Raw genomic sequence first — 18023 nt, 5'->3', positions numbered from 1 at the left:
GAGGAAGCAATTCACGGAAAGTATTCTTTCATGGTATCAGTAGACTAGGGCGATTCTCTTCCGCTGCACCCTAGCTCTCGTTTCCGCCCTCTTTCTTCATCTTCTTCTTCTTCTCCTCACCTCTTCTCTGCTTCTTTCAATGGGGGAATCCAAGTCCTCGTTTCACCCCGCACTCACTGTGAACAACATCAAGAGCTCTATCCCGGTTGTTCTTGAATTTGATAACTCACAATATTTCACTTGGGCGGAACTTTTCAAACTTCACGCACGTTCTAAGGGGGCTCTGGATCATATTATTCCTCCTAAGTCTACGGACGATGGGAAGGAAACAACTCCTTTAACGGCTGCGGCGAAGGAATTATGGTCTACTTTGGATGCTGCCATCGTGGGTTGGATCTATTCCACAATTTCCAACGACCTTTTGCAGACCATAATGGAACCTGATGCTACGACCATGGAGGTTTGGGCTCGGTTGCGTGACATCTTCCAGGACAACCAAAACTCTCGTGCCGTCACTTTAGAGCAAGAATTCTCTTCTACAAAAATGGAGGATTTTCCCAATGTATCGGCATATTGTCAAAGGCTCAAGGGTCTTTCCGATCAATTGAGGAATGTTGGAGCACCGGTGGATAATAATCGATTGGTTCTTCAATTAGTTTCGGGTCTCACCGAAGCCTATAAGGGTGTTGGTACTCTTATCAGACAAAGCTCTCCCCTTCCTCTGTTTTATCAGGCTCGTTCTATGCTCACGCTAGAGGAGGCGGGTCTCATGAAACAGGCTGCACTCAGTTCGGCATCGGCAATGGTGGTTACTTCTCGTGATTCGGATGACGGGTATGATAATTCGGGTGGTTCTCGTGGCCGAAATAACTCACCAAAAACCTCAGGTGGCCGAAAACAAAACGGTGGCAAGGCCGGCAAATCTGGTGGCAAAGGTGGAAAAACAGGGGGCACCGGTGGTCGGGGTGGCGCTGGCCAACAGCCGCAGCAGCAGCCGCCACCTCACTGGCAGCAACAGCAGTGGCCGCAAAAACAGCAGTGGCCGCAGTTCCCTGGTTGGGTGTGGGCTCCTCAGTGGGCCGCTCCTCCATGCCCATACCCTAACCAAGGGTGGGCTCGTCCTCAAGGCCCAACTCGGCAGTCCGGTATCTTAGGGCCTCGTCCTCACCAAGCTTATGCTGCTTCAAATCAGTCCGGTCAGTACACTCCAACGGATATCGAATCAGCAATGCATACTATGACTTTGAGCCAACCCGATCCTTCGTGGTACATGGACACCAGAGCCACCTCTCACATGACATCCTCCAACGGTAATCTCTCTTCTTATTTTAATTTGAGCAATCATCCTAATAATATTGTTGTTGGAAGTGGTCATACTATTCCTATTCTTGGTTGTGGTCGTACTACCCTCTCCTCCCCGCACCCTCCTTTATCTCTCCATAGTGTCCTTCATGCTCCCAAACTCATTAAAAATCTTATTTCAGTTCGCAAATTTACCGTAGATAATAATGTGACTGTTGAGTTTGACCCTTATGGTTTCTTTGTGAAGGATTATCGGACGGGGATGCCCATAATGAGATGTAATAGCACACCACTTCCACCAATATTTCCTCTCCCTCGGGTTTTGCAGCTTTAGCTCCTTCTCTTTGGCATGATCGTTTAGGTCATCCCGGGTCGAGTATTTTAAATGCTCTTCGAAGTAATAAAAATATTCTATGTAATCGAACTACTAGTTCTAGCATTTGTCATTCTTGTGTTCTTGGGAAGCACATTAAGTTGCCATTTTATTCTTCTATGTCATCTACTACTTTGCCGTTTGATATAATACATAGTGATCTTTGGACTTCTCCTGTTTTGAGTTTTTCGGGACATCGTTTTTATTTGCTCATTTTGGATGATTTCACTAATTTTGTGTGGACTTTTCCCTTGGCTAAGAAATCGGATGTATTTGATAATTTTTTAGTTTTTCAATCTCTTATTCGCACACAATTTGAGCGTCCTATCAAAAATATCCAATGTGACAATGGGCGGGAGTATGATAATAGTTCTTTTTTGCAATTTTGTGAATCAAATGGGTTGTCTTTCCGTCTTTCTTGTCCTCATACCTCTTCACAAAATGGTAAAGCCGAAAGAAAATTAAGATCACTAAATAATATCACTCGCACTCTCCTCTCTCATGCCTCTTTACCTCCTTCGTTTTGGCATCATGCCTTACAAATGGCGACTTATTTGCATAACATTTTACCTAGCAAGTTGTTAGGACACAAGTCCCCTCTTAGTGTTCTATATCATAGGGAGCCTACATATTCTCACTTACGGGTTTTTGGGTGTCTTTGCTATCCTCTTATTCCTTCTACCAAAATAAATAAGCTCCAATCCCGTTCTACTCCTTGTGTGTTTTTGGGATTCCCTCCGAACCATAGAGGCTATAAATGTTATGATTTTTCTTCCAACAAAATCATCATATGTCATCATGTGTTATTTGATGAAACTAATTTTCCATTTGCTAAGCTGCATACCCCTACTGCCTCAACTTATGATTTCTTAGATGAAGGCCTCTCTCCATATCTTATTAATCATTTGCAGGTTGCTTCCCCTTCTCCTGTTGGGCCAACCGTCCAAACCAGCCCAACCCCATTATCTCCTCTTCCCTCCTCTCCTGCTGTTGGGCCGAATGCACCCACCAGCCCACCTCCAAACTCCTCTCCACTTTCCCCGCTTCACCAAACGGCTTCCCCACATGAGTCTGGGCCGAGTTCCCCAACTAACCCACAAACACAACCTCAGCCCACTCCTTCCCAGCAGGCCGTGCAGCCCACTCCCACCATTATTCCTAACCCCACCACTCGTCCAACAATGGTAACTCGTAGTCAACATGGTATTTTCAAGCCAAATAAAAAATATTGCAATGTTGCTACGGTTTCTAAGGTTACGAAGTCCCCTATTCCTCGTAGCCCAATAGAAGCTCTACGTGACCCTAATTGGAAAATGGCTATGGATGATGAATTTAATGCTCTTATTAAAAATAAGACGTGGGAGTTGGTGCCCCGTCCACCTAATGTTAATGTCATTCGTTCTATGTGGATTTTTACTCATAAGGTGAAATCTGACGGTTCTTTTGAGAGGCATAAGGCCCGTCTTGTAGGTGATGGCAAAACTCAACAGGTGGGCATTGATTGTGGAGAAACTTTTAGTCCGGTGGTCAAGCCTGCGACTATTCGGACAGTTCTTAGCCTAGCTTTATCAAAAGCTTGGCCAATTCATCAGTTGGATGTCAAGAATGCTTTTTTACATGGGGAGCTTAAGGAGACAGTATATATGCATCAACCAGTGGGTTTTCGTGACAGGGATAATCCAGAGTATGTATGCTTGTTAAAAGGATCATTATATGGCCTCAAGCAAGCACCCCGGGCATGGTATAAAAGGTTTGCTGATTATATGTTTTCTATTGGTTTTGTCAACAGCAAGTCGGATAATTCCTTATTTATTTATCGGTCAGGGTCACAAACGGCTTATCTTTTGTTATATGTGGATGACATAATATTGACAGCTTCTTCTCATGCTCTCCGGTTATCTATTATGTCACTTCTTGGCTCCGAATTTGCAATGAAGGATTTAGGTCCTTTAAATTATTTTCTTGGCATCGCCGTCACTCGCCACAAAGGTGGTCTTTTTTTGTCTCAACGCAAGTATGCCGAGGACATCATTGAGAGGGCCGGAATGTCGACTTGTAAGCCTTCGGCCACACCAGTTGACACCAAGCCCAAGGTAGGTGCGTCGAGCACTCCATATGCTAACCCGAGCCACTATCGCAGCCTAGCAGGGGCATTGCAATATCTGACATTCACGAGGCCCGACTTATCATACGCAGTCCAGCAAGTTTGTTTGCATATGCACGACCCTAAGGACTGTCATATGGCTGCTCTTAAGCGAATAATTCGCTATGTACAAGGTACTAAGGATCACGAGCTGCACCTTTATCCATCATCTACCTTGTCTCTTGTCTCCTACACCGATGCGGATTGGGGGGGTTGCCCCGATACAAGGCGTTCAACATCGGGATATTGTGTTTATTTAGGGGATAATTTGGTATCTTGGTCTTCCAAACGCCAAGCTACACTATCAAAGTCAAGTTGTGAAGCCGAGTATAGGGGAGTTGCAAATGTGGTATCCGAATGTTGTTGGCTTCGAAACTTGCTGCTTGAATTGCATTGTCCATTAAAGAAGGCAACTTTAGTATATTGTGACAATGTAAGCGCCATATATCTCTCGGGAAATCCGGTACACCATCAAAGGACTAAACATATTGAAATGGATATCCTCTTTGTGCGAGAGAAGGTTGCGCGTGGTGATGTACGAGTGCTTTATGTTCCGTCTCGGCATCAAATAGCGGACATCTTTAATAAGAGACTTCCACGTATTTTATTTGAGGATTTTCGGGATAGTCTCAGCGCCCGTGTCCCTCCCGTTTCGACAACGGGGGTGTGTTAAGATAATTATGTAAATAATTAGCTTAGTCAAATTGTATAGTTTGTTTCCTAGTTTATAGGATATGTTTAATATTGTTTCCTTGATATTAGCCTAGGATTATGCCTAGATGATATGATGTATGTTTGTATAAATATGGTTGAGAAATGAGGAAGCAATTCACGGAAAGTATTCTTTCAGTTATTTACACCCTAATAGTAGTAATAGGTAAGTGGGTAGAGCCCTTACTCCCTTAGAAGGGTGGTGCTAGCTAGTTAAGCCAAAGCTTAGCTTGGACATTATATTTCATATTAAAAATAAGAGTTCGAGTGTTCAACTTATTAAATGTAGTACTTTGTAATGTTCAAGTAAACAAAAATATGAGATAAAACATTATGAAATTATGGTTATTGGCTATTGCTTTTGCTAGCCTTAAGGTAGAGTTCAGCTTGAGCAATTTGGATAAGAATTACCTATTTTAGGGTAAGAAAAAAAAATTCCAATAGCTACAACTCAACATATATGTATGGCACACTTGTAACTTTTTTTTTTTTAATTTCATGTGCCAAAATGCTAAATTTAACTAATTTAAGTATGATTACATTAGTATAGAGTCATTATCAACTCGAAATATAACATAAAGTTCAAATTTTAGTCATCAAGACATCAACATAACAAATTGAATCAAATCAACCTTTTGCTCATTTAAATTCTAATCCGTCCACAAGTTAATAGCACTCTTCCCACCCCCTTCCCCCATTGAAGCACCACACACATACGAAGCACAAGCTTACAGATTTTCAAGATACGAAGTAAGTTTTAAGAATAATACTCGAGATATAAGATTAAGTCTTGTTTAAATTATTTTCATACCTTCTGTGACTCTCTCTACACTATAATAAAAAAACTTAATTTTTTGAACGAAGCAATTCCAATCTAGGTAGGGGTGCCATAGCGGGAAGATCCACCGCACAAACACTTCCTTTACGGTTACACTAACAAACAATTTACCGAGTTGTGACTCGATTGTGTGACTCACTACTGTGACTGATCAAGATATTCTGTAACACTTCCATTCATACAAATTCTCTCTCCTCCTCCAATTCCACCCTAACAATGGCGATTTCGATAACAATGGCGTCTCTCAACTCTCTCTCTTTCCTTCCATCTTCATTCATTCCTTCCAAACCTAACCTCATTTTCACCTCTTCACTTTCTCTCTCCTCCGCTGTCTCCTCCTCGCACATTACCTCCGTCGCCGCCGTATCTACCGCCTCCGTCACCGCTACCTCCGTCGGCGAGGATCTTCCGGTTGATTACGACGAGTTTTTGCCGGAGTCGTCTCCGTCGGACCGGCGAAGAGCTGGAATTCTACTGCATCCGACGTCGTTGCCTGGACCTCACGGCATTGGCGATCTCGGAGACGAAGCTTTTAGGTTCATCGATTGGCTTCATTCTGCTGGTTGTTCTCTTTGGCAGGTGGTTTTAATTTTGATAATTTTGTAGTTTTTTGAGATGAAATTGTGGTTTTAATTTGGTAGTTTTTTGAATTGATTGCTGGAAATTTGGTGGCAGGTTTTACCTCTGGTTCCTCCTGGTAGAAAGGCTAATGAAGAAGGCTCGCCGTATTCCGGCCAGGTCTATTTCTTTCCTTTTTGTTTCTCTGATTGATTTTGCAGAATGATATATGGCATTGTTGTGAAATGATTCAATTTTCATTAATCATAATCGCCAAATTATAATACATTGTTTTATCCTTTCGAAAGTTGGCTACATTGCTTAGGATGATATAAACTTGGACATGTTTCCCACCCGAATGACAAACTTTTGTATATAATAGTTGCCAAATGATACTTATTGATTTGGAGCCTTGGAGGCCAGATATTGTTAGGAATCAGATGTGTATTCTACCAGTATAATTAGCTTGTTTGGCATGTTTTCAGTTTCCTGTTTTTTTTTTTTTTTAAAGAAAAGGATGTTTTCACTTTTCTGCTGTCAGTTTTCAAAATTATTATGATTATAATAAATTTGATTAATTTTTGATCCATTATGTGACATATATCATATGATTTAAAAAAAAAAAAAAAAAAAAAGACAGAATACCACGACGACACTAAATGAAACCGTAAGAGTCTTGGTTTTTAAAAATTAGAACCCAAAAACTTACAAGTTTTGACTTGGTATAAAGGACCAGTAAGGATAGATATTTGACTTTTGTCTAAACATCCTGAGGAGAGAATTTTAAGGCTGTTCCTCGGAAAGATAGATGTCAATGTTCAATTTCTGATTTGGTATTAAGGATCAAATTGCTGAATGCTATATTGTTGTAGTGAACTTGTCATACTTTCTCACCGACCAAAGTATATTCACATTGTTTCTTACTTTCATAATTTTTGTACATTGCCTAAGAAGACATAAACTTGGACATGTTTGTGTTTGTGACCATTGTTACAAACTTGATACTCTGCAACTCATAAAGCGAAATTTTGTTTTTGTGGTTGCCAAATAATTTATGTTGGAGCCTTGGAGGTTCAAGATTGTGGTCTAGTTCAAACTGCAAAATATAAAGTTTGATTATTTAATCATTATTCAATATAATGTCTATATTGTACTCTGTAATACATAAATTTATTAATCATTATTCATTAGTCAAACTGTGTGTGTCAATGTTTATTTGGGTGTAAATTACATTCAAAATTAGATTTTATTGTAATCGCTGTGTAGAAGCATGAAAAAGTTGGGCATCACTTTTATATTCTTAAGGCTCATTTGGCCTTCCAAGCTTCTAGTCAAAATATAAAAGACATTGAATTAATGTTAGAATGCTCGAATTCAGGATGCCAATTGTGGAAATACTCTTCTGATTTCTCTTGAAGAGCTGGTTAAGGATGGTTTATTGCATAGCGAAGAGCTCCCTGAACCTGTGTAAGCCTCATTACACCACTCATAAATCACTGCTTCTTATCCTATTTTATGTTAGCTGCACTTATATCCTGTATCTTTTTTAATTAAGTCATTTCTTAAATTGTAGAGATGCAGAGAGGGTAAATTATGATACTATTGCTCAGATAAAGGATCCTTTGGTGGCAAAGGTGAGTCTCTCCTCTTTGTAATTTGAACTTTGTTTCTACCTTTACTTTATTCACTTATGTTTTTTTAAAGAGAGACTGTTTTATATTGTCTTGGTGTGGTTAATTCTTTGTACCTGACATGAGGTTCAAGACTGTTAGTAACTCATAATCATAATGCTGTAGCCTTATATCTCAGCATACACCTTACTGTGTTTAAATTTCAAGCAACATCACTTTTACATCAGAATCAATTAATCTCTCTAGATTTGCTGGTGGTTCTTCTAATATGATGGCTACAAAATGCTGTTATGGTGGGTGCAAATTCAAGTTAGAAGATTCTTGTGAACCATTAAATCAAAAGGTGCATTTTGTGATGGTTTAGATTGTTTTTCAGATTGAAACATTTGACTGACCTCCTCCCCACTTTCTTTCCGATTTCAGCAAAGGTCATGCACCTTTCTATCAATCAAAGCCTCAATGCACCTTTAATTTCATAAAATACTCCTCTTCTTCTATGTTTAATAATGCTCATCCATAGTAGTTTTCTACTTGTGGAGAACTTGAACATGTGAGGGTCGTTTTTTTTTGGTAAGATTTAATGGCTTTCTCTAGTCTCCTATAAATAAGTTTCAGAGTTTTTATTTATTGAGTATTCATTCAAAGACCTGGGGGCTTAATATGGGAATTAGCTTGGTAGACCTCTTAATTAAGTGTGTATTATCGGTTCTCAACTTTCTTCGTATAGATGCTGTAATTTTTTCTAGATTAGATGCTTTTTCTTTGGCTTTCTTCTGAAACACTTGTAATTGTTGGTAAGAGAATCAAATGACGTTTATACTTTTGAGAGTTGTTGCATAGGGTTTGGGATTTTAACCTGTAAGCTTTGTCACTGGTTTTACAAGATTCTCACCTAGCCTTCTCACCATCTGATACATGGTACCTTCTCTGAAACCTGTAAGCTATGTCACTTTTCATGTATTCTTTTGTAAACAGAAGATCAAAGTGTACTAAATAATACGAAAAATAAAATTTGATTAAGAAAAGATTGAATCATGAACTAAGCGTAGATTGAGTCATGAATTAAACGTATAATGTTAATTCCATGTAATGCCCAGGTTCAAAGAGGGAAAGACTAGTTTAATACTTCATATTAGAACTTGTTCCAGCTGTCACTTTTTACATTAAATGCTTGAGCTTAACTGTTGCATATGTTATTTTACTTTGTTTTGAGGAGTAAATATTCTGGGTTTCAACTTTGGATTAATATCGGTTAATAGCACCTTCTTTGCTAGGCTGCGGAGCGACTTATTATGAGTGAAGGGGAACTCAAAAGGCAGCTTCTAAATTTTCGAAGGGATCCTGATATATCAAGTAAGTTACGCCCACAAATTTGCACATTTTTTTTAATTTTTTTTTTTATTCTTGCTGTGTTCTAAAATATGTAGGCTGACTGACTGAATCATGGTCTGTTGTATTTTCATTTCCGAGATAGAGTTGTGAATTAGCTAACAAATATATTCTTCATCCATGATCCTGGATACAGTGTGTGCAATGCTAATTTTGCTGAAATCTCTGTTGATAATGTTCACCTTTCCACTACTGCACAGGCTGGCTTGAGGATGCAGCATGTTTTGCTGCAATTGACCGAGTTTGTAACACATTTTCTTGGTATGATTGGCCTGAACCTTTAAAAAATCGCCATCTCTCTGCACTTGTGAAAATTTATGAGAGCGAAAAACACTTTGTAAGATTTGATACAAGTTATGCTCTTTTGTTAAAATGTATTTGATGTATTATTTATTGATAAAGTACTCATACTCTCAGTTGGACAGATTGACTTATTCATCGCCCAGCAGTTTCTGTTTCAAAGACAATGGAAGAAAGTTCGTAATTATGCACAGCTGAAGGGCATCAAGATCATGGGGGATATGCCAATCTATGTTGGCTATCACAGTGCAGATGTTTGGGCTAACAAAAAACACTTTTTGCTGGTTAGCTTCAATTTGATTAAATGGTATGTTGATTCTGCATATTGTATGAAGTGTTTGTTTCAGCATTTGGTGTTATTTGTTTTTTTCTGCAGAACAGGAAGGGCTTCCCTCTGTTAGTCAGTGGAGTTCCTCCTGATGCATTTAGTGAAACTGGTCAGTTATGGGACAGGTTGGTAACTCTACACCTGAGAATTTCGGGGTCTTAAATCCTTCATGTTTGATTTATTCACTTTTCACAATTTTGTATAAGTTATTTGAGTAAACTGATGTATCCCTCCTTCTGAAACTTGGGATGCTGCTGAGGATGGTCTGTTTTTACGACTTCCTTTTTTTTTTTTTTGTGCTTTTTTGATCGGTTAGCTTAGGTGTGGTGAATTGGTGATGGATTCCTTGGCTTTGTATGGCAAAGCTGGGTATATTGAGAGAGTTTATGTGAATCAAGGATTAATATTATTGGTCTTTCCTTAAGGCCCTGTGTAACGATGTTCTCTGACTCGTCAAAATTAAAAATATAAAAAATAAAAAATAAATAAAAAAGGAAGGGGGGAGGAGGTAGGGATTTTGTGTACCAAGCTATCAACGATCTGATGCAGTATAAAACCTATGTAGAGTCAGAATTTGGGAAGAAATATTTGGCGCTTATACTTCCGCCTTTATGCATCGTACCATCGCCAATTGGCTAAAAGTCTGTCAGTTTTAGCTCATTTTGGATATACATAGATCTGTAAATGGATGCATTAATTGATGAGGATCGATATTCCAGTGACCTGTTTGTTATGAGGCAGTAAAGTATTTGTAATGTATATGTAATTTTAAGATAAGTACCATGGAATTGAACCTCCCAAGCGTGTGTTTTACTTCTTAAATTTTCATTATCGCACTTTTCCAAGCATAGTAATGGAATTTCTGATGATTGAGAGCTTTGGGGGTGGAAACATTGACATATAGACATTGGCGTGAGGATCTCCTCACCAAATAACGCTGTAATTTTATTATTAATATCATCATCTACCTCCTAACAAATGGGCTGTAAATCTGGAAGAGGTGTTACTCCTGATTTTGTCATTTCTGCCGACCCCCAGTCCTTGATGGTTGGAGAAAGAGACCGGGGTGGAGTGATAGAGAAGGTAAGATCTATGGGAGAAGGTGGGGGATCTCAGGCCTCTCACTGCCTACTGCCACCTTGTGAGAAGGATAGTGGCTTGGTGGGCCTTATTGGACAAGAAAGTTGAGGAAGAGATGAATAAAATTTATTTTTGGGTGATCATGCTCCACCCACCACCAAACATTGCCAACAGAGGAAAGGCCTACTTGGCCTTTGATGGAAAAAGGCTAAAAAAATGTTGTGGGTAATCTGGATTGTACAATTTTGTTTTACTGCATTCTAGTTCTCATGTTGTTTTATAGTTTGAAAGTGTTTATTCTGCCTAGTTACTGGTACTCTGTAGTTTCTTGTATTGATTTGAGCCTCTTATTTAAGTTACAAAATAGTTTTTTGGACTTCTGTAGTATCTTCCAGTTGTTTAACAATGTTAACCAGCTAATGCTCGTCAATTTGATTGAAGTCCCTTGTATGATTGGAATGCTATGGAGAAAGATGGATTTTCATGGTGGATATGTCGAATTCGACGAGCTATGGATTTGTATGATGAGTTCAGAATTGACCATTTTCGAGGTTTTGCTGGATTTTGGGCTGTTCCATCAGGTATGTAGTGTACGTAATCAGGCTCTGTAACGTTTGTTACCAGTAGTATTCTCCACCACCTGTGTCATTACTGTTGGCCATAATTCCTTGCAGAAGCAAAAATTGCAACGGTTGGGCGATGGAAGGTCAGTTTCTCTGGTTTAAATTACTTTGTAAAGCTCAAATTGTGGGTTCCTTACTTGTTCACCTATTTCTAATGCTGTTTGATGACATTAGGCTGGGCCTGGAAAGTCCTTGTTTGATGCAATATTTAAGACTGTTGGGGAGATTGACATTATTGCTGAAGATCTGGTAAGTCATTAGATTTTGTTCTCCCCCCCTCCCTCCTATTTCCTTTTATTTGTTGTCTGTTTGCTTCAATAACGCCATTATTGCTGAATATCTGGTTCATGATGACATGTTTAATTGGAAAATATCATTAATGCCTTGTCCGTTTTCCATTGTTTTGGCAGAAAAGTAGAAGAATGTTGTTTATATTATTTATATTACCTTAATTATACTATAATTTTCTTGTAACAGGGTGTAATCACGGAGGACGTAGTTCAGCTGAGGAAATCTATTGGAGCACCTGGGATGGCTGTCCTGCAATTTGGTATTCACCTTTTTTTGCCTTCTGAATTCTGTCTGCCATCAAAACTCCCTCTCCTGCCCTATTTCCCTCCTTCATGATATGTTTTTCAAATTTTCTATTTGCTTAATGTGATGGAAAGTTTTGGGTGATTTATGAGTATGTTTGGTCAATAAATCTCGGTGTAGGTTTTGGAAGTGATGCAGAAAACCCTCATCTTCCTCATAATCATGAACGCAATCAAGTAGTATACACTGGCACTCATGATAATGACACGGTAAAGCTCCTGCTGCACTATTTTTCATGTTAAATCTGTTATCTAAGCATATGGCTTCCAACACTAAGGCTGATCCATTACATAATTTACGTTCTTGTAATCTGCATGCTACTATCATGGTTATAGACTACACTTAGTACTTTCCTTAGTCTGAGTTACCTTTTCAATGTGTGTGTTCATATTTGATAGGTTCTGGGCTGGTGGGACAACTTGAAGCAAGAAGAGAGACATCATGTAAGTTTTCTATAGAGTAATCAGGCAACATAAAGTTAATTCGAATAACACTTTTGGATTGATTTTATATATTTCTAGTGTGATTTTTTTTTTTTTTTTTTCTGGCCGTGATTTAGTTCCGTCTTATTATTGATACAGGTGCTAAGATACCTTTCCCTCAATGAAGGGAATGATATTTCGTGGGGACTCATCCAAGGTGCATTATCGTCCGTAGCTAAAACTGCAATCATACCAATGCAAGATGTTCTTGGACTTGATAATTCTGCAAGGATGAATATTCCAGCTACTCAGGTAATTTGTGGCTACTGTAGCAATTATGCTAGTAATTACAGTGTAATACTACATTTAGGTTATGGTACTAATTCGGCTGGGACCTTGTTTCAACATGAGTGAGTGATGATCAATTTATCACCATGCTGATATTATAGTTTGTCATCATTCTTGCATGGTTATTTTTAACCTGTTGTGTGACTTGTGTCTGAAAGTTCTGTCTTTTATCTTTTTCATGCACCTTTGTGCTTTCTTCTAATTTATGGGATGTTATACAGTTTGGGAACTGGAGCTGGAGAATACCGTCTTCTGTGAGTTTTGAGAGCTTGGACACTGAGGCAAAAAAATTGCGAGACTTGCTGTCAATGTATGGCCGGTTGTAAATGTTGATGTGTGAACTGCGATGAGGCTTTGTATCTTAACCTAACTTCTGCAGTTTTTTACCAGTTGACGCAGAAGATACTACTGCAATTTACCTAAGCTCTTCTTCAGTAATATATCAGATTGTTGCAATAGAACTTGTATCTCCATTGAGGATGTTTGAATCTCACGTAAATGCAAAATAAATCAATTTTTCACTATGCTTCCTTTGGGTTTTTTTTTAGTCTCTATCCTCCATAAGTTATATCCAATATCAATCTTTCATTAGCTGATCAGAACGACGAAGTAATTGGCCAAGTTAATGTAAAGCAAGTACCGGAGTGAGTCACGTTTTGGGAATTTGGGTCGATTGTAAGATAAAACATGTTCGCCCAGTCTCATATAGGGAACATTTGACACCAAATATATGCAAATTTGAGACTAATGTTGTATGGGGACGAGCACAAATTGCACCTTTTCTGTTACAAAATACAATTTAAAGTTGGAGCTTATCAGCAAATTTGAAGCAAGTGTAATTTGTAATCATCCAGTCTTTCTCAGATTCTCGTCAATATATAATACAGTATTACAATTATAGATTACTCTATGTTATCATATTAGACTTGAGCTGTTTAAACTTTGTACCAAAAAATCTGTGAATTTTTTTTTTTTTTTTTTGTGAGACTGTTTTTCTTGAATTTATGAGGCTGTTTCAATTGCTTTGATGCAATCGATTACAGATGCTTTCTTTGACATTTCAGCCATCAGAGCTTCATGAGCCGCTTTATTGTTCTTCAAGAGAGATGCTGCAAACAAAACCTGAACAAACATAGTGCACAATATATAAGGCCCTGCCCTGCGTGTGAGAGGGAGAAGAAAGAAGAGGTTATCCTTACAGCCCATCTAGTTAGGTTCTGTTGCTGGTCCTTGCTGATTTGTGGTGTACTCCTATTTATAAATCTCTGTGTATGGGAAACAACAAAAAATTCTAAATCTTTTGCCCCAAATTCAAGCAACAAATGGCAAAAGAATAATTACTACAGACCTGTAGACTGAAAAGATCTGCAGATTGACCAATAACCTTGTCGTATGTTAGCCCTTCGGCAGCCAGCCCAGCCATTGACACAACAGCCAACCTGGAGTAACAAATAGTTTTTTTTAGCCATAACTACCAACAGATGCCTCAAAAACTTGATGTAAGATTAATCCATCTCTGATAGTGGATTCAGGAGTTCAATCTCAACCTATACTCCCAAGAAAGTGCCCCATACTCCAAAAGGCCTCTATAATTCAGTCACAGATATGTGTATCAGGTGTTTCAACAATCGTCAATTGACTATTGGACAAAATATGTTCAGACATGAAAGGAGAGAAAATAGAAATGTTAAAAGCAGAAGATAGACCTCTATGGGGTTTATAAGATGTCCAAAAACGTTATTTTAGGATAGCCTCTAGAAAATGTGTTTTCTGAACCATGAACCATAAAGGCCTAGTAAACGTATTACCTGTCAAGTTCCTTAGAATCAAGCTGTCCACTGTATATAAGCTTCTCCAACTTGTCATTGACGAGGTTCACATGCTCTTTACCAATATCCAGGGAATAACTCAAAATTGGTAGGCCAAGCAAATATGCAACTGTGAGAAATAGCAACAGTGTCAAGCCATGTTTGAAAAAGTAATACTATGTAACTAGAACAGAGCTGATAGCCAGTGGAGACTAGACTTTGGGCAAGATTTAAATGATGCTGATCATTGATAATGATAAGTGAGGTAATTGTAGATAATTAGCTTATCTATGACATATCATTTCAATATAACATGATACAACTATGTAATATAATGCTCCTGAAGTTCAACCACTCCCCCTCTACCAATACCCCCCCCCCCCCCCAAGCAGCTGTATGCCTAAATTGTTGCAATTCTGGCTACTGCTGATAATAGTATCAGCTGAGTGCTTATGATAAAATGAACATATATGTTGACTAAAGAGAAACCCTATTGCTGACATACTGTATTACCTAGAAAATGAGCCGCTTCATGCCTAGAAATCCGCTCTTGATAATCAGGGAAAACCACAGAGAATCCACCAATGGCTGCCTGGAGAAGCCTGCATAGACAGATATTATAGTACGTCAATTTGGAATGCTTTCAGTTCCCTGGAGTAAAAGGTATATCCCCCTCTAGAAAAGAATAAGATGAGGATAGGAAAGAAAAATACTTCATATCTGTAAGGAAATGTAGAAGTCCTTAGTTCCTTACCCAGGTGCAACGCTACCCACAGCCAAAACCACTAAAGAGATGCTTCCAACCAAGTATGGCACGAAGAAGCCCCAGTCCTATAATACAAGCATAGTTATAAAACTCAAGAGACAGAAACAATCATAGAGCCACAGTTTCAGAAAACAATCAGAAGGAAATGTGCACAGAGCCACAACTGCCCACATTTATAATAATTTGTGATTAATTCCTAAATTTACAAACTGACATCTCCATAATATGTTACAGTAAATTATCACACTAGCCAAAGTGGAATTCAAGAGAGAATAAGCAGAATCGTTCAAATCCTTTTCAAACAGTTTTATGATACCAAAGTTGCCTGACTTTGTGAATAGTTGTGTGCAATTTTTCTTCAAAAACAAAAAATAAAACCAACATGTTGAAAGCAGAATCATTCTTCTATGTTGAAAGAACGGCAAGAATGTGTAATCACCTTAAAAGACCTTAGACCAAAGTTTTCATATTTTATGTCTACAAAACGTAGTCAACCTTGGTACTTTTGACTCACAAGACTGACTAGCTAGAAATAATCTGAGTGAAGATCAGAGGAATAGAAACATTTTGACATCAAAGAAGTTATTTACGTAGTATGTTCAATCTAGCATACAGTTCAGTCTTGCAATACGTTTGACAGGAATATAAGCTGGCTTGTATATAATGGAGATCAGAGGATGCAATTTACCCCTGGAAGCTGGCCAGCAAGAACAGCCACAAATCCTGTTGTGCCAACCACCGTAGCTAGAAAAGCTGCCTGCATGACTGAAATTTATCATGACACAGTATCCACAGTAAAGTTTTAAATCCCCCATCACTAGAGTTCATTCAATAACAGAATCATCTAACATAATGTGCAATTGTGCATACATAACAATGTGCCAATAAATATAAACTTTAAGCTAACAGCAGGAGCTAGCCAATGGAAGCAAGCAACACAAGTCATGATGCTGAAGTCCTCTACGATAGGAGGAGAACCTCAAAATACCCTCCTCAAGGCAATGGTGAAAGAACATTTGCTTATATATGTTCATCCTCTATGATGGAACTAGTTACTTACATCATTTCTGACGCTTGGTATAGCAAGATTCTCAGCATTCTTGATTCCAAGAGTTGTCAGCTCCCGAATTGATGTCTGTGCATTAGAAATGCAAATAATGACTTTTCTTCAGCAACCTTTCTTAGATTAGCCAATAATTAAGCTGAAAATGTACAAGTACATGCTAAAAATGGACACGTACAGTACGACGAGAGATATATGGCTGTGAACTCCACCTTTTGGCCCAACCAACTTCGCTTAACTGATCAAGTGCGTCCTTGACAGCATCACTGTCATTCTGCACCATAAAATGCTTACATCCTCAGAAATTTTCGTTTAGAATTATTAAGCATCACATTCTGACAAGCATAAAATCTTCACCATAAATACTTCACCATTACGAGAGGGTCTAAGGTCTTCATAAAATGTCATGAGTTGAAGAAATATCATGAAATGATTAATCACATTGATTTGGATATTACTTGAGCACATAAATTCAGTCTATACTTTGGAAAAGATTAGTTGTTAGGTACTCGATTGAGATTTAGTATATAACACCAGCCAAAAGTTCTTTCTTCAAAGCTCAACTAGATGCATTAGCTTTAGCTATTATCGATTAAATTTTCACTACCTATACTTGCAAAATCACACGCTTCATAAATCATGATGGCCTGAAACTCAGGAACTTGGTGACACCAATGACATTCCTTCTATTATATCTAGAAGCTCAACGTTCTCAGCCTTCAGCAACTTCCCAACAGATAAATCACCCATTCACAACAATCCTTCAAAAACCAGCTTCCAACACTTAATTATCAAATTCAGAAATTCTAGTACTGCAATGATCAATAGGCTTTACTCATAGAACATCACAATTAAAGCTTAAAAACAATAAAACAGTCCATTTGGTAATTAAACGGCGGTAATGGGAATAAATTTAAGTGTAATATTGCATAAAAAGTATCATCCCAACATCCATGATAATGCAACACATTTAATAGATTTTCATCAAGTGTGAAAACCCAATTAACACAATTAAACAACTAGAATTGAGCTCAAGGCAAACTAAGCCCTAAAAAAGCATCCTTTAGTACCCAAACAAACTAGAATTGCAAACCCAGAAAGAAAATGTGACTATAAAATTAGGCAAATTTAGACAAATATAAAAGCACCCAGAAAAATCAGAAAATTACCCAGATATTATTCAACAAATTCAAATACTGGGTAATCCTAAAATCCATCCTATTCAATCATGAGGAGATCGAGAGATAAGGATGAACCTTTTCAAGAGCGGATTGAAGAGGGTTAAAATCAACAGAAGGAAGAGCATTAGCAGTAGAAGAGGAGCAAGTGATGATTATGCGGCGTTTGTTGGTGAAGGAGTTGTATTGATTGGTGTTAGCAGAACAACTGTTGCTGCGATGAAGGTGGTTGCTGCTGAGAAATAATGCAGCAACGCCGTTTACTGTAACTGCTGACATCCCTTTTCACAGTAAAGTTCCAACACCCTCAGATTTTCAGATAAGGTTCTGTTTTCGCGCCACCAACTCAGTACAGGTAGTTTAGTTATATTCTTATTCATTGTTGATGATGTTTACGGTGAAATTGAAAAGGTGTAAGTTTATCACCCACTAATGTATTAAGTCATTTTTTTAAGAAAAGTGTCTTAGAGCCTATGGTGGATACTTTTTTAAAACATAAATTTTTTTGATTTGTTTTGCACAATTCTCAAAAGATGGCTTTGGGTAAGGCTATTATTTGTGTCGTCCT

At 38.3% G+C, this 18023-nt stretch overlaps 3 protein-coding genes across 3 annotated transcripts; 2 read left to right on the top strand and 1 right to left on the bottom strand.

Annotated features, from left to right (window-relative positions):
- Positions 1–139: 139 nt before the first annotated feature.
- Positions 140–1636, top strand: LOC110689129. Its single transcript, XM_021865883.1, has one exon. The coding sequence runs from the start codon at positions 140–142 to the stop codon at positions 1634–1636; it is 1497 nt and encodes a 498-aa protein (XP_021721575.1).
- Positions 1637–5274: 3638 nt separating this feature from the next.
- LOC110724057 (4-alpha-glucanotransferase, chloroplastic/amyloplastic-like) lies at positions 5275–13164 on the top strand. The gene is made up of 16 exons (XM_021903458.1): positions 5275–5946; positions 6043–6105; positions 7304–7392; positions 7499–7559; positions 8831–8909; positions 9146–9282; positions 9371–9529; positions 9622–9698; positions 11095–11234; positions 11328–11359; positions 11451–11525; positions 11754–11826; positions 11991–12079; positions 12269–12313; positions 12452–12604; positions 12862–13164. Exons 1-16 carry the CDS (start codon positions 5584–5586, stop codon positions 12964–12966), a joined length of 1740 nt encoding a protein of 579 aa, XP_021759150.1. The 5' UTR covers positions 5275–5583; the 3' UTR covers positions 12967–13164.
- Positions 13165–13393: 229 nt separating this feature from the next.
- LOC110724065 lies at positions 13394–17858 on the bottom strand. The gene is made up of 10 exons (XM_021903464.1): positions 17534–17858; positions 16456–16551; positions 16275–16349; positions 15903–15971; positions 15203–15279; positions 14962–15050; positions 14449–14578; positions 13989–14079; positions 13840–13905; positions 13394–13762 (listed from the first exon to the last, which is right to left on the bottom strand). Exons 1-10 carry the CDS (start codon positions 17732–17734, stop codon positions 13643–13645), a joined length of 1014 nt encoding a protein of 337 aa, XP_021759156.1. The 5' UTR covers positions 17735–17858; the 3' UTR covers positions 13394–13642.
- Positions 17859–18023: the final 165 nt, after the last annotated feature.

The sequence above is a fragment of the Chenopodium quinoa genome, unplaced genomic scaffold (genome assembly GCF_001683475.1).
Source record: "Chenopodium quinoa cultivar QQ74 unplaced genomic scaffold, ASM168347v1, whole genome shotgun sequence".
Classification (NCBI taxonomy): Eukaryota; Viridiplantae; Streptophyta; class Magnoliopsida; order Caryophyllales; family Amaranthaceae; genus Chenopodium; species Chenopodium quinoa.
The sequence above is the reverse complement of the archived record's forward strand: the minus strand, read 5'-3'. Positions and strand labels throughout refer to the sequence as shown.